General features: G+C 46.8%; 1 protein-coding gene across 1 annotated transcript in view; it reads left to right on the top strand.

Annotated features, from left to right (window-relative positions):
* Positions 1–12,519, top strand: part of INO80C (INO80 complex subunit C) — a 49,965-nt gene extending 37,446 nt beyond the window's left edge. The window contains exon 4 of the mRNA XM_075314934.1: positions 7,601–12,519. Coding sequence (XP_075171049.1) covers positions 7,601–7,732 — 132 coding nt within the window. The 3' untranslated portion in view covers positions 7,733–12,519. The remainder of the gene's footprint in view (positions 1–7,600) is intronic.
* The last annotated feature ends 2,505 nt before the right edge of the window (positions 12,520–15,024 follow it).

Genomic DNA, 15,024 nt, shown 5'->3' with positions numbered 1-15,024 from the left:
CCGTAAAACCCATACTACGCCATAATTTATATATCGTCCCTATGGGTATAGATAAGGGTAGAGAAAAAGAATAATAAAATACTGATAGGGGTTTGTTATGTCTTCAAATATATTGGAAGCGGAAGAAAATATCCTCATAAAGCAAATATATGAGGCAGTGAATCAGGGAGAATTCATTATTATGGGGGACTGCAACTATCCTGAAATAAATTGGGGAGCAGAAACCTGCAGCGCCAACAAAAGAAACAGGTTTTTGACAACAATGAAAAACAATTACCGACTGGTTCAAAACCCAACAAGAAGTGGTGCACTGCTAGACCTACGATTTAACCAATTGCCTGTACCGCATTTCAAATATATGGACTGGGGGGGTCACTTGGGTATTACTGATCACAAAACAATACGTTTTCATGTACCCTTTAATAAGGTGTATGGTAGAGGGGCTGCAAAGACACTAAATTTCAGGACGGCAAATTTCCAATGTGTAGAGATGAACTTAGTGCCATAAATTGGGACAATGTCCTGAGAAATAAAAGTACAGAAAGCAAATGGGACACTTTGATAAGCATCCTGAATAGGACATGTGCACATTATAGATCTATGGCAGGGGTGGGGAACCTCCGGCCCGCGGGCCGCATGCGGCCCGCCATGACCTTTTATGTGGCCCCCGGGCAGATTCCTGGGGGAGGCAGTGCTGGTGCTGTCACCGCAGTTTGCTGCCGCCGGCCCTTTAAATCCACACATTGCTGTTTGTGCTGCAATGTGTTCTCCCGTCGGCCAGTGCCAATTGTGGGCGGGTCCACAGCAGCCTCACAGTTTCTAGCCTTGTGTGCACGCCCCCTGCCCTCCGGAGATCAGTGCCTGCCTTCTCCTTCTGATGCAGTGTGTCCGGCTCCTGCACTCCGGTGATGTGAGTGCAATGCTGCTGTGAGTCCAGCGCCGACCCTCTGCTGCTATGTGCCCTGCCCAATGCTTTGTGCCTCCCCACACCAGTTCTGTAAACCTTCTCCCCCAGAGTTGCATGAAACTCTCAGCGCAGTGTGGCCCCCAATGTCCTGTGTGCACCCCTCCCCCAGTCCTGTGTGCAGCCCCCCAATGTCCTGTGTGCAGCCCATCACCCAGTAGTCCTGTTTGCACCCCCCAATCCTGTGCACCCCTCCCCCAGTCCTGTGTGCAGCCCCCCAATGTCCTGTGTGCACCCCCACACAATCCTATGTGCAGCCCATCACCCAGTCCTGTGTGCACCCCCCAGTCCTGTGTGCACCCCCCAGTCCTGTGTGCACCCCCCAGTCCTGTGTGCACCCCCCCAGTCCTGTGTGCACCCCCCCAGTCCTGTGTGCACCCCCCCAGTCCTGTGTGCACCCCCCCAGTCCTGTGTGCACCCCCCCAGTCCTGTGTGCACCCCCCCAGTCCTGTGTGCACCCCCCCAGTCCTGTGTGCACCCCCCCAGTCCTGTGTGCACCCCCCCAGTCCTGTGTGCACCCCCCCAGTCCTGTGTGCACCCCCCCAGTCCTGTGTGCACCCCCCCAGTCCTGTGTGCACCCCCCCAGTCCTGTGTGCACCCCCCCAGTCCTGTGTGCACCCCCCCAGTCGTGTGTGCAGCCCCCCAGTCGTGTGTGCAGCCCCCCAGTCGTGTGTGCAGCCCCCCAGTCGTGTGTGCAGCCCCCCCCGTGATGTCTGTGCAGCCCCCCCCGTGATGTCTGTGCAGCCCCCCCCAGTGATGTCTGTGCAGCCTCCCCCAGTGATGTCTGTGCAGCCCCCCCCAGTGATGTCTGTGCAGCCCCCCCCAGTGATGTCTGTGCAGCCCCCCCCAGTGATGTCTGTGCAGCCCCCCCAGTGATGTCTGTGCAGCCCCCCCCAGTGATGTCTGTGCAGCCTCCCCCAGTGATGTCTGTGCAGCCTCCCCCAGTGATGTCTGTGCAGCCTCCCCCAGTGATGTCTGTGCAGCCCCCCCAGTGATGTCTGTGCAGCCCCCCCCAGTGATGTCTGTGCAGCCCCCCCAGTGATGTCTGTGCAGCCCCCCCAGTGATGTCTGTGCAGCCCCTCCCAGTGATGTCTGTGCAGCCCCCCCCAGTGATGTCTGTGCAGCCCCCCCCAGTGATGTCTGTGCAGCCCCCCCCAGTGATGTCTGTGCAGCCCCCCCCAGTGATGTCTGTGCAGCCCCCCCCAGTGATGTCTGTGCAGCCCCCCCAGTGATGTCTGTGCAGCCCCCCCAGTGATGTCTGTGCAGCCCCCCCCAGTGATGTCTGTGCAGCCCCCCCCAGTGATGTCTGTGCAGCCCCCCCCCAGTGATGTCTGTGCAGCCCCCCCCCAGTGATGTCTGTGCAGCCCCCCCCCAGTGATGTCTGTGCAGCCCCCCCCAGTGATGTCTGTGCAGCCCCCCCCAGTGATGTCTGTGCAGCCCCCCCCAGTGATGTCTGTGCAGCCCCCCCCAGTGATGTCTGTGCAGCCCCCCCCAGTGATGTCTGTGCAGCCCCCCCCAGTGATGTCTGTGCAGCCCCCCCCAGTGATGTCTGTGCAGCCCCCCCCAGTGATGTCTGTGCAGCCCCCCCAGTGATGTCTGTGCAGCTCCCCCCAGTGATGTCTGTGCAGCCCCCCCCAGTGATGTCTGTGCAGCCCCCCCAGTGATGTCTGTGCAGCTCCCCCCAGTGATGTCTGTGCAGCCCCCCCCAGTGATGTCTGTGCAGCCCCCCCCCAGTGATGTCTGTGCAGCCCCCCCCCAGTGATGTCTGTGCAGCCCCCCCAGTGATGTCTGTGCAGCCCCCCCCAGTGATGTCTGTGCAGCCCCCCCCAGTGATGTCTGTGCAGCCCCCCCCAGTGATGTCTGTGCAGCCCCCCCCAGTGATGTCTGTGCAGCCCCCCCAGTGATGTCTGTGCAGCCCCCCCCAGTGATGTCTGTGCCTCCCCCCAGTGATGTCTGTGCCTCCCCCCAGTGATGTCTGTGCCTCCCCCCAGTGATGTCTGTGCCTCCCCCCAGTGATGTCTGTGCCTCCCCACAGTGGTGTCTGTGCCTCCCCACAGTGGTGTCTGTGCCTCCCCACAGTGGTGTCTGTGCCTCCCCACAGTGGTGTCTGTGCCTCCCCACAGTGGTGTCTGTGCCCCCAGCCCCGCGTGTGGTGTCTGTGCCCCCAGCCCCGCGTGTGGTGTCTGTGCCCCCAGCCCCGCGTGTGGTGTCTGTGCCCCCAGCCCCATGCCCCCAGTTAATTAATTGCTTCACCCAATATAGCAGGGTCATTTAAACATTGATAATTTTGTGCGGCCCCCGAAGGTTGGTAGAAATTTCCAAATGGCCCCCGACAGAAAAAAGGTTCCCCACCCCTGATCTATGGGAATGAACAAGCTAGAAATAGGAGGAAACCACTATGGCTAAATAGAGGTGTAACACACTATGAAGAAAAAGACATGGATCGCACATCCCAAAAAATACAATGATCTAAAGCCGCTAGGCAAATAATTAAATAGAACATGAGGTTCTTTTGTTACGATTCTGATCAGATTGTATTAAGCTCACTGCCACGTCACGGCAAACCTGTTGAGTGTGTCTTTATCCTAAATCTTTTAGTGTGGCACTGTGCACTAACCACTGCTGCAGCGACAAAGCGTCAGCAGGGCAGGCGACCTGGTGCCTCACAGCGCCCATGCTGCAAGGCGAAGCCCCCAAGGCTCCAGGCCGCACCGCCCCACTGACACGACACCACCAAAACAGCAGCCACCACACAGCACCAGCACACAGTGAGAGGAGCTGTGCACTCGCCTCCACTGGCTCCCATATGTGAACTGGGAGCAAAAAAAGGCTGACCCCTCTTGCAGTCTCCTGCTGATTAAAATTACCTGTGCCAAATGGAGGAAGTGCAGATCCAAGCAAAAAAAGAGGGGGATAGAATGTTGTATAACACACTAGGAAGAAAAAGACATGGATCGCACATCCCAAAAATACAATGATCTAAAGCCGCCAGGCAAAAAATTAAATAGAACATAACGTTCTTTTGTTACCATTCTGATCAGATTGTATTAAGCCCACTGCCACATCACGGCAAACCTCTTGAGTGGGTCCCTATCCTAAACCTTTTAGTGCGGCACTGTGCAATAACCACTGCTGCAGCGACAAAGCGACAAAAAGAATTAAAGCAAGAGCATAGTGAGCAGGCATTAACCCCTTAACGACCGCGGGCCGTAAAATTACGTCCTAAATGACATAATCTTACTGCCCGCGGTCCTCCGGCGGCAGCATGCCGCGATCGGCACACATCTCAGCTGATTTTCACAGCTGAGATGTGTGCCTGCTAGGCACGAGCAGAATCGTTATCTGCTCGTGCCGATTAACCCCTTATATGGAGCTGTCAATACATGACAGCGCCATTATAAGCGCAATCGCGGTAAAGTTTTTACTTACCGCCGAAACCGGAAGTCACGTGACGCGATCACGTGACTCCCGATAGTTGTCATGGTAGTACAGGGTCATGTGATGACTCCTGTACTACACATGAATTGGTTTCACTTTCGCTGTGCCCGGGGCACAGCAAAAGAGAAAGACAGCGTATCTGCTGTTTACAGCCTTCCAGCTGTGATCAGCAGATACTGCAGAGCGATCGGAATGCTGATCGCAATAGCCCCCTAGGGGGACTAGTAAAATAAAAAAAAAAAGTAAAAAAATAAGTTTTAAAAAATTAAAAAAAAACAAAAAAACCTAAAAGTTCAAATCACCCCCCATTCGCCCCATTGAAAATTAAAGGGTTAAAAAAATAAAAAATATACACACATTTGGTATCGCCGCGTTCAGAAACGCCCGATCTATCAAAATATAAAATCAATTAATCTGATCAGTAAACGGCGTAGCGGCAAAAAAATTCCAAACGCCAAAACGACGTTTTTTTGTCGCCACAACTTTTGCGCAAAATGCAATAAGAGGCGATCAAAACGTAGCATCTGCGCAAAAATGGTACCGTTAAAAACGTCAGCTCGAGACGCAAAAAATAAGCCGTCATTGAGCCTAAGATCCCGAAAAATGAGAACGCTACGGGTCACGGAATATGGCGTAAAACGTGCGCCACTTTTTTCGGACAAACTTCCGATTTTTTTTTAACCCCTTATATAAAAGTAAACCTATACATGTTTGGTGTCTACGAACTCGCACTGACCTGAGGCATCACACCCACACATCAGTTTTACCATATAGTGAACACAGTGAATAAAATATCTCAAAAACCATAGTGCTATCGCACTTTTTTTGCAATTTTTCAGCATTTGGAATTTTTTTGCCATTTTCTAGTACACAATATGGTAAAACTGATGGTTTCATTTAAAAGTACAGCTCGTTCCGCAAAAAATGAGCCCTCACATGACCATATTGACTGAAAAATAAAAAAGTTACGTCTCTCAGAAAAAGAATGGCGAAAAAAAAAAACGGAAAGCGAAAAATCGGCCGGTCGTGAAAGGGTTAAAGGGGTATTCCTATCTCCAAGATCATATTTCAATATGTACTAGGTGTAGTAATAATTATGTTAGCAAATACCTACAATTAGAAATGTAGTATAGTTCTCCTGATATAGCCATGTCTTACCTCATGGCCAGGGCATGGCAGCTTAGGTATCCATGGTTACGTCCACTCATATAGTGAACTTAGTTGCTCGTAACCATGGTTATCTAAGCTGCAATGCCCTGCACATGAGGTAAGAAACATGGCTGTATCAGTGGAACTCTTCTACATTTCTAATTGGAGGTATTCGCTAATATTATTAATAGTACACCTACTACATATTGGAAATGGATTTTGGAGATGAGAATATACCCCTTTAAATATTTATAGAAAATTAAATACATTCTGTTAAAAAAAACAATCAAGACAGCAAAGATCGAGACAGACTTATTGCCAGAGAAAGTAAAAATAATTCCAAATTATTCTTCAACTACATAAACCGTAGGAAACTCAAAATTGATAGTGTTGGCTCCTCAAAAATAGTCTGTGTGAAATGGTGGAAGAGTATGAATACCTTTTTGAATTACCTTTTTACACCTAGGCTTTCAACAGGGACAAGGGGACATCCACTAAGTCTAGAGGAAAGAAGGTTTAATTATAATTGGAGACGCAGATTCTGTACTGTTAGATCAGTGAGACTATGGAACGCTCTCTCATATGATGTTGTAATGGTGGATTCATTACTAAAATTTAAGAGAGGCATGGCTGCCTTTCTGGAAAAAAATAATATAACTTTTTTGCACTAGATTCTGTGATTGGGCTTTGATACAGGAAACTAGTCTGATTGCCGTATGTGGAGTCAGGAAGAAATTGTATCCTTAATTTATAGCTTACTGTCTGCCCCATGAGGTTTTTGCCTTCCTTTGGATCAAAAAGTTAGGCTAGACTAGAGGGGTCTGTTTACTTTACATTTTGCCGACCCCCTCTACATAAGCCCAGGAGTTGTACCAGTGTGTTGTTCTACTGTGAAGGCCTATTCATGACATCACACCAATGCTATCAAAGGCAATCTTGTAGAGCAAGAGGGCAATGGAGGCTTGAGTTCTATCTTTGTCAGTGATGAATTCTGCTTTTGTCTTTGTTAAATGATCGCTGGAGATTGGTCTGGAGACCGTGTGGGCACTGCCATAAAGAGTCTGTTACAACATATGATAAAGTTCCAGAATTATTTGTATAGTAACTAATCTGCACCTACGATGCAAATTAAACTTTTTTTTACGGTCTATGGAAGCATGCAGGAGCTCTGGATAAATGAGGGGAAAAAAGCCAGTGCACTGGATATGGGATACTGAAAAGACACTCTAGTAATTGTGTATCCCAGAGGTTTAGTACACTCTGTAGCTTGGTTTTGCTGATAATATACTGTTTATTAATGACCAGATGCTCAACGTTAGTAGGGATTCATGTAATCATACATTTTGTATTTTTTTCTGTTACTGTTCTGCAGTTGTTTGAGCATCCTGCAGTTCTTCATGCTGCTCGCCCTGTTTTCACTTCTATATATACAATTTGCTATGATCAGAAGTCAGCCTGCATCCATCATATGCTTTACCACTGATGTCTAGCATCAAATATGCTGAAATTTGCAATGGAGGTTTCTGAATAGAGCCTTTGGCACAGAAGTTAACAGAGCTCAACTGAAACAGGTTTTTTTTTCACTGTCGATGGAAGAACGCAGGAGCTCTGTGCAAATGGTAAAATAAAGCACAAATGTTAATGTTGAGCGGCTGTCAGTTACTGCGGGAGGTGCACTTGCAGCTGCCGCTCTCCATATACAGAGCAGTGACTGAATTCGCTCCGGCACCACCTTCTCTGTAACTAAAACCTGAACGCTGCCAGGAGGGAATAAAGTTAATTTCTTCTAGGCAGCGGGGTTCAATGTGCAGGTACCAAATGTTATTAACCTGCAGATTAACCCTATATCTGCTGGATAATAACATTTTTTTCATGTGGCAGTTCCTATTAAACACCCAATTGGTGTCTCTGTAGCACTTTTGAAATAATTTTGTAATGAAGGAGCGAAGACTGGTGTCTGATACTGTTTGCATTTATTTTAAGGGACAAATAAAGCTGAATTGTAAACTATTGTTTTCCTTATCGGTTGTTCTCATTTTTGTTTTCTAGGCCAGTTATACAGACCCACAAACCAAGCTGCGGTACAGCACAATAGAGGAATTCAATTACATCAGAATGCTTCCCACAGATGTTATCACTGGATACTTGGCTCTAAGAAAAGCAACCAGCATAGTACCATAAAAATAATGATTTGCATCTCACCTGTTTAGTCTGATGTTAAAACAAGAATTTGTTTCAGAAGATTATCCTCTTTGATCCTGACTTGTTACTCTTGAATTTAATTCTTTCTAGAGTTCTAAATTGGTAAGCTCCCACAATCCCAGTAGTGGGGGCCACAGGCTGTGTTTTAATGAGCAGATATCTGCTCTCCTAACGTACCTGGTTTTCATTTGTATTATAAATTATGAAGCATATTTTCCCTTTTAATAGGAACCTGTTGCGTTTAAAAACGATATTAACCTGCAGATATGGGGTTAATCTGCAGATTAACAGAGTCCTTCCCGGCGCCTGCGCATTGAATCCCGCTGTCGGGAGGAATTGAACTTTAATCCTCCTGGAATGTTAGGAGAGCTGACAATTCATATATAAATTGTCACTCCCATGAATATTCTTTTTTTCCCCCTCATTAAATCTATGTATATATAATGTAGTGTGATTGTATTATTATAATCATGTACCGCTGCCTCTCTGGTATCCATCGCTGTTCTGCTCTTCTTCTCAGTGACATTATCACAATTCTGCCTAGCCATCTCACGCTATGCGCTGTGTGACCAGACGTCTCATATATAAATTAAGCTTATGGAGCTTCGTTCTGAAGCTCCATAGACTTACATTGTAAAGGCCACTTCCGGGTCATGGAGAGTTCAGTCTAATCTGGAGAGTCTACAGAGGGGTGACGTCACTGAGAAGTGCGGAATGTGATGGTTACCGGAGAGAGCAGCAGTAGTTGAGTTTATTAATATAATCACACTACACCCCATACTCTAATTTAAAGAAAACATTTATGGGAGTGTTTCTTTAAAGCACCACTCAAGCATTTTTTATTTTTTTTTTAAGCGCTGGAGTGCCACTTTAAATCTAAGCTCCCTGTCATATACTCCCCTTTTGGAGGCTTTACCTTTTTCAAACACCGCTTCTTGTGACTAACATGCGACTCACTGGAAGTCATTAGTTACATCACAAGCTCCCAATACATCTCTATGAGAGCCAGTACAAGGCCAGAATGAGGCTCTCATAGAGTTGCAGTGAGTTGTGACCTCTGGCTCGACCCATGAAACACTGAAGCCGCTGGCAGGTCACAGATCACTGGAGACTGACCAGGGTGACGCTGGAAAAAGATGAATACTCTGGAAAGTGAGTATACTGTAAGGCTATGTGCCCACGCTGCGGATTTTGCGCGGATTTTGCCGCGGATTTCCCGAAAATCTGCAGCAGCGGCACTTCCAAGCCATTTCAATGGCATTTTGGAAATGCTGTGTCCATGCTGCGGATTTTTCCGCTGCGGATTTGCCGCGGATTTTGATCCGGAAAAATCTGCAGCATGTCAATTGTTTGGTGCAGATTTGGTGCAGATTTTTGGTTTTGAATGGGGAAAAAAAAAAAATCCGCATCAAAATCCGCGGCAAATCCGCGGCAAATCCGCGGGTGCGGATTTGCCGCGAAAGTCGCGGATTTTCAGGCAGAAAAATCCGCAGGTACATTCTACCGTGGACACATAGCCTAAGACTGAGGGCAGAGGACTTGCATTTAAGCCCCACTCCAGCAGTGCAACAAAGCAAGAACTCTTGAGCGGTGCTTTAACAAGAATCTGTCATTTGTTTCCAACACGTTTTAAACATTTAATTCGCTTTCTTACAGTCCGTTTCAATATTTCCCAAGATACCACCAAAAATGAACCTTTAAGACTTCTAACCTTCTTGAGTCTGCTAATGCAGCCCCTTTGCCTTTGAATGATGTGGATGACATCTCCTATAGTACATTCACCCAGCACTAGAAATGTCATTTAGTAGATTTCCAGTTCTTTGTTGATGAAAAAAGGAATAACTTCCACATGAAATATGTAGGGGCTAGTTTATTTTCTGAGGCATAGAGGTCTACAGAGTCTGCAACAGTTTAGTATTGGGAACATAATGGTTTCTTTACAAACCTATGTCTTTACAAAGTACCTGAAGAAATTAAAGGGAACTAGTCACCAGGTTTATCCCTCTATACCACTGAGGCCACTCTGTAGATCGTAAAGAAGACCTTTATTATTCTCACCTAGGGGTCAGTCTGGTCCAATGGGCGTCGCTGGTCTGGCACTTCCTCACTGCTGCGATCGTCGTCAGCCCCATATCGATGACGCATCATACGTCACCCACACAGGCTGTCATTGCAGTCCTGCACAGGCGAACTGTGATCTGCCCAGCTGAGGGCAGATCAACCTATTGTACTGCGCATGCAAGGGTGGTCTTTGAGCTTTCCTCGTGCCTGTGCATTACAGTACTTTGCTTTGCCCTCAGCGATTGGCAGCAGACAGTGATTGCAGCAGAGAGAAGGTTCCGGACCCTCGAGTAGCGATGCTCATCGGACCGGCTGCGCCCTAGGCGAGTATAATAAATGTGTTTTTTACATTCTACAGAGCGACCTGGGCTCTCTTATATACAGTATTCTAGAAGGGGGTGGGGGGATTGACCACTAGGATGGTTACAGAACAGCACAGAGAGGCCATTCAGGATCTCCAGAACACATTCTAGAGCAGGACATTATGATCCGTGGCAGCTCTTGCTAGCAACACATAACGGTAGAATCCCTAGGAGCAGCATTACTCTACTGAACTCCTGTCAATTGCAGTAAAAGCAGTCAGTGTAAGTTTCTCTCTCCAGCCTATTGATTTTTATACAGCAGTTAGCTGTTTAACCCCCCCACCTTTCAGTTCCTGACCAGGATCTCGCTTGTCTGAGCCATATGCTTCTTCAAATGCATTGTTATTTCTATATACAAATTTAGTGATAATAGTGCAGGCTCAGAACAAACATTGACAGACTATCAAGAAGAAGAGTGCCTGCCCCAACAACCAAGACTAACCCTTTTACGTCGGCGCCTGTTTTTGGCTTCCTGACCTGCTCAATTTTTTTCAATTCTGACCAGTTTCACTTTGTGGTAATAACTCTGGAACGCTTCAACTGATCCCAGTGATTCTGAGATTTTTTTTTCATTACACATTTTACTTCATATTAGTGGTAAATGTTTGTTGATATCATTTGTTTATTTATGATCAAATGAAAAAAAAATTGACACAACTTGAAATTTTCCCAATTTATGAACTTTACATTTTTATGCCCTTAAATTAGATAGTTATAGAACTCTAAAGCGTTAATAAATAACATTTTCCACATGTCTACTTCACATTAGTATCATTTTTCAAACATTTTTTTTATGAAGTTTAAATGGTTAAACATTTAACAGCAATTTCTCATTTTTCAAACAAAATTTACAAACCTAATTTTTTTAAGGATCACATCACATTTGAAGTGACATTGAGAGGCCTAAGTGACAGAAAATACCCAAAAGAGACACCATTTTTAAAACTGCACCCCTCACACTACTCAAAACCACATCCAAGAAGTTTATTAACCCTATTAGGCGCTTCACATGAACTAAAGCAAAGTGGATGGAAAAATTGAACATTTTACTTATTCCAACAAAAATGTTACTTCAGCCCCATTTTTTTTTTTATTTTCACAAACGTGGACCATACAATTTGTTGTGCAATTTCTCTTGAGTACACCAACACTCCATATGTGGAGTAAAACTACTGTTTGGGCGCATGGCAGTGCTCATGAGAGAAGGACCTCCATTTGACTTTTGGAGAGCAAAATTGTCTGGAATAGATAGTGGTCACCATGTGATTTTTGCAGAGTCCCTGATGTGCCTAAACAGTTAAAACTCCCCATTTTCGAAACTATACCCTTCAAGGAATTTATCTAGATGTATAGTGAGCAACTTTAAACCCCCGGTGCTTCACAAAATTTTATATCATGAGCCATGGAAATGAGAAAATATATTTTTGCCACAAAAATTTCGCTTTGAACCCCAATTTTTTTATTTTAACAAGGGTGACCGCCACAGTGCAAAGCTCAGAAGGGAAGGAGCGTGATATTGAATTGTTTGCGTGTGCCTTGTCACATTGGCAGAGCCACTGAGATACCAAAACAGAACACCCCTGCATAAGTGACCCCATTTTACAAACTACACCTCTCAATTAATTGACATGGGTGCAGTGATCATATTGACACCACAGTTGCCACAGCATTTTAAACTATTGTTCGGTGAAGAAAAATAACTACATTTTTAGTGCAAAAATGAGTTTTGAAGCCCCAGATTTTTACATTTTCACATGGGAAATTGGTAAAAATGGCACTAAAATTTGTCACACAATTTCTACTAAATGTGGCAATACCCCACATGTGGCTTCACAGTATTGCTTAGCCACATGGCTAGATTCAGAAGGGAAGGAGTGCTTTTTGACTCTTGGAGCACAACTTTTCCTAGAATAGTTTTCAGACACTTATACAGAGCCCCTAAGTGCCAAAAGAGCAGAAACACCCTCAAGTGACCCTATTTTGGAAATTACACCCCTCTGGGAATTTATCTACATGGTTAGTGACTATTAACTTCATGGGTGTTTGAGAAACAAGGAGCAATGGATGTTGCTGAGTGAATATTGCAAATATGCCATTATAGTGGCCATACATTTTTTTTTTCCACCAATAGTTTAATTATTGGCAGAAAAATATATACAATACTTGTGTGTTTGATGCATTTTGTTTACATAATTGGTTTGTCTTTTACTTTCCTTTTTTTGATATTTAAGTAGGTGAGAAACACTGAAAACTGAAATGCTACAGATTTGAAAACTCACTGATGTCATTTTGTAAACTGTACAGAGAATACTGTAAAAAACATATAAAAACCTTCCAAAAACAGTCATGTTGATTTATTTTGTTTGTTTTTATAAAATGTGATCAAAATGTTGAATGTTAAGAAAAATGGTAGTGCTGAACACATCCATTCATCCCACCCCCAAAAAAGAGAAAAAACCTTCAAACAACTTTGTCAGAGGGAAAAAAAAAAAAAATATATATATATATCTATATATATAATTGCCTTATTCTGTCTGTCTGTCTGCCTATCTTGCGCCAAAATTCTGTCGTTACCGCGACAAGCGTCTCATTGGCCGCTCGCCTTGCCTCGGCTCCGCCCCCCCTGCACGGATTGGCCGCTCGCCCAGGCTCTGCCCCCCACACGGATTGGCCTCTTGCCCCGGCCCCCTGCACGCCCCGCCCCCCTCACGCATTGCACGCTCGCTCTGGCCCCGCCCCCTGCATGCATTCCCCGAACCGACACGGAGCCCCGACTCCCAGGTTAGTGCTGTACCCCCGGGAGCCCACACCAGCAACCCAGTCGACACATACCCTCGCATTGCTGGGGTTGCCGGCGTACGCTGGTGTGGGCTCCCGTGCGTGCGGCGGGCGGGGTATGCTGGTAACCATGGTACACATCGGGTAATATTGTGTAGCATGGTTACCAGCGTACACCGGCTCCCAGGTGAGCGCATCAAGGTCCTGCAGCGGCGGAACACACACGCACACACATCAGATCACACTCACTCTCACACCTCACACACACATCAGATCGCATCCACACACTCAGAACATCCAGTGATATCGCTTGCTTCTCGGTGGCGATACTGTGCGTGCAGTGACCTTCCAGGACCTGCCGGAGGATCACATGGCCGGAAGCATGTGGTATCTCCGGATGTTGTGAGTGTGAGCGCGTATGTGCGATATCGTTAATGTGTGTGTGCGTGTATGTGATCGGGTGTGTGCGTGTATGCGATCGGATGTGTGCGTGTATGCGATCGGATGTGTGCGTGTATGCGATCGGATGTGTGCGTGTCGGCAGAAGGCAGAGGAGCACTGCGTGCAGCACAGCTGCTGGGACCGCCCACCGGAGGGCACAGGCAGAAGTGGGGTGTGAATGTATGCGATCAGATGTGTGCATGTATACTGTCTGATGTGTGACTGTGGAGCACGATGGGGGGTGCACAGCATGGGGGATGGAGCACGATGGGGAGTGCACAGCATGGGGGATGGAGCACGATGGGGGGTGCGCAGCATGAGGGATGGAGCACGATGGGGGGTGCGCAGCATGGGGGATGGAGCACGATGGGGGGTGCGCAGCATGGGGGATGGAGCACGATGGGGGGTGCGCAGCATGGGGGATGGAGCACGATGGGGAGTGCGCAGCATGGGGGATGGAGCACGTTTGGGAGTGCGCAGCATTGGGGATGGAGCACGATGGGGAATGCGCAGCATGGGGGATGGAGCACGATGGGGAGTGCGCAGAATGAGGGATGGAGCACGATGGGGAGTGCGCAGCATGGGGGATGGAGCACGATGGGGGGTGCGCAGCATGGGGGATGGAGCACGATGGGGGGTGCGCAGCATGGGGGATGGAGCACGATGGGGGGTGCGCAGCATGGGGGATGGAGCACGATGGGGGGTGCACACCTCCCCCCAAAACACACACACACACCGCCACACACGCACTGCACAACACACCACACCACACACACTGGGAACCACAAACACCGCCCTACACAGACACCCACACACACAGACAACGCCGCACACACACAACACCCAACACACAAACACCGCGGCACACACAAATATACGCACATACCGCACAACACACACATTGCACAAAACATACCTCCCCCAAAACACACCACACACACACAAACTGCGCAAAACACACACACAACGCTACAGACACACAGTGCTCCACAAACAATGCAACACACAAAAAACTCCGATCTCACCTCCCGCCACACCCAGACAACACCCAGAACATGTACAGCGCCCTACACAAACACTTGGTAACTACACACAACAATATCTAATATATATATATATATATATATATATATATATATATATATATATATATATATATATATATATATATATATATATAACAAAAATCATACATTAACTACACAATACGTAAATTCTAGAATACCCAATGCGTAGAATCGGGCCACCTTCTAGTGTATATATATATATATATATATATATATATATATATATACTCTGTATATATATACTGTATATATATCCCAGAATATGGTAATGCAAAAACTGGTCACCTGTCACTAATAATCTTGGGTTTGTGTGCTACTACCGCCGCCTTCAAATCCCAGCACTGATTTTCTATGGGGCTCTAACCAAGCAACTGTGTTTTCATGGAGGGAGGAGAGGAACTTTAGTGCCACCTATTGGAAGTAGCAATCCTAAGTCAAAAATGACCCTTTAACGAGCCTTGTCATATGACTTAGGATTTATGCCAGATCAGAAACTCAATTTGCAGACACTGTGTTTCAGGGTGATTGTCCCTCGTCAGTGCAAAGTTTGAGATCTGATCTG

The sequence above is a fragment of the Anomaloglossus baeobatrachus genome, chromosome 6, assembly GCF_048569485.1.
Source record: "Anomaloglossus baeobatrachus isolate aAnoBae1 chromosome 6, aAnoBae1.hap1, whole genome shotgun sequence".
Classification (NCBI taxonomy): Eukaryota; Metazoa; Chordata; class Amphibia; order Anura; family Aromobatidae; genus Anomaloglossus; species Anomaloglossus baeobatrachus.
Note: the sequence above shows the minus strand (reverse complement) of the source record. Positions and strands in the feature narration are given on the sequence as shown.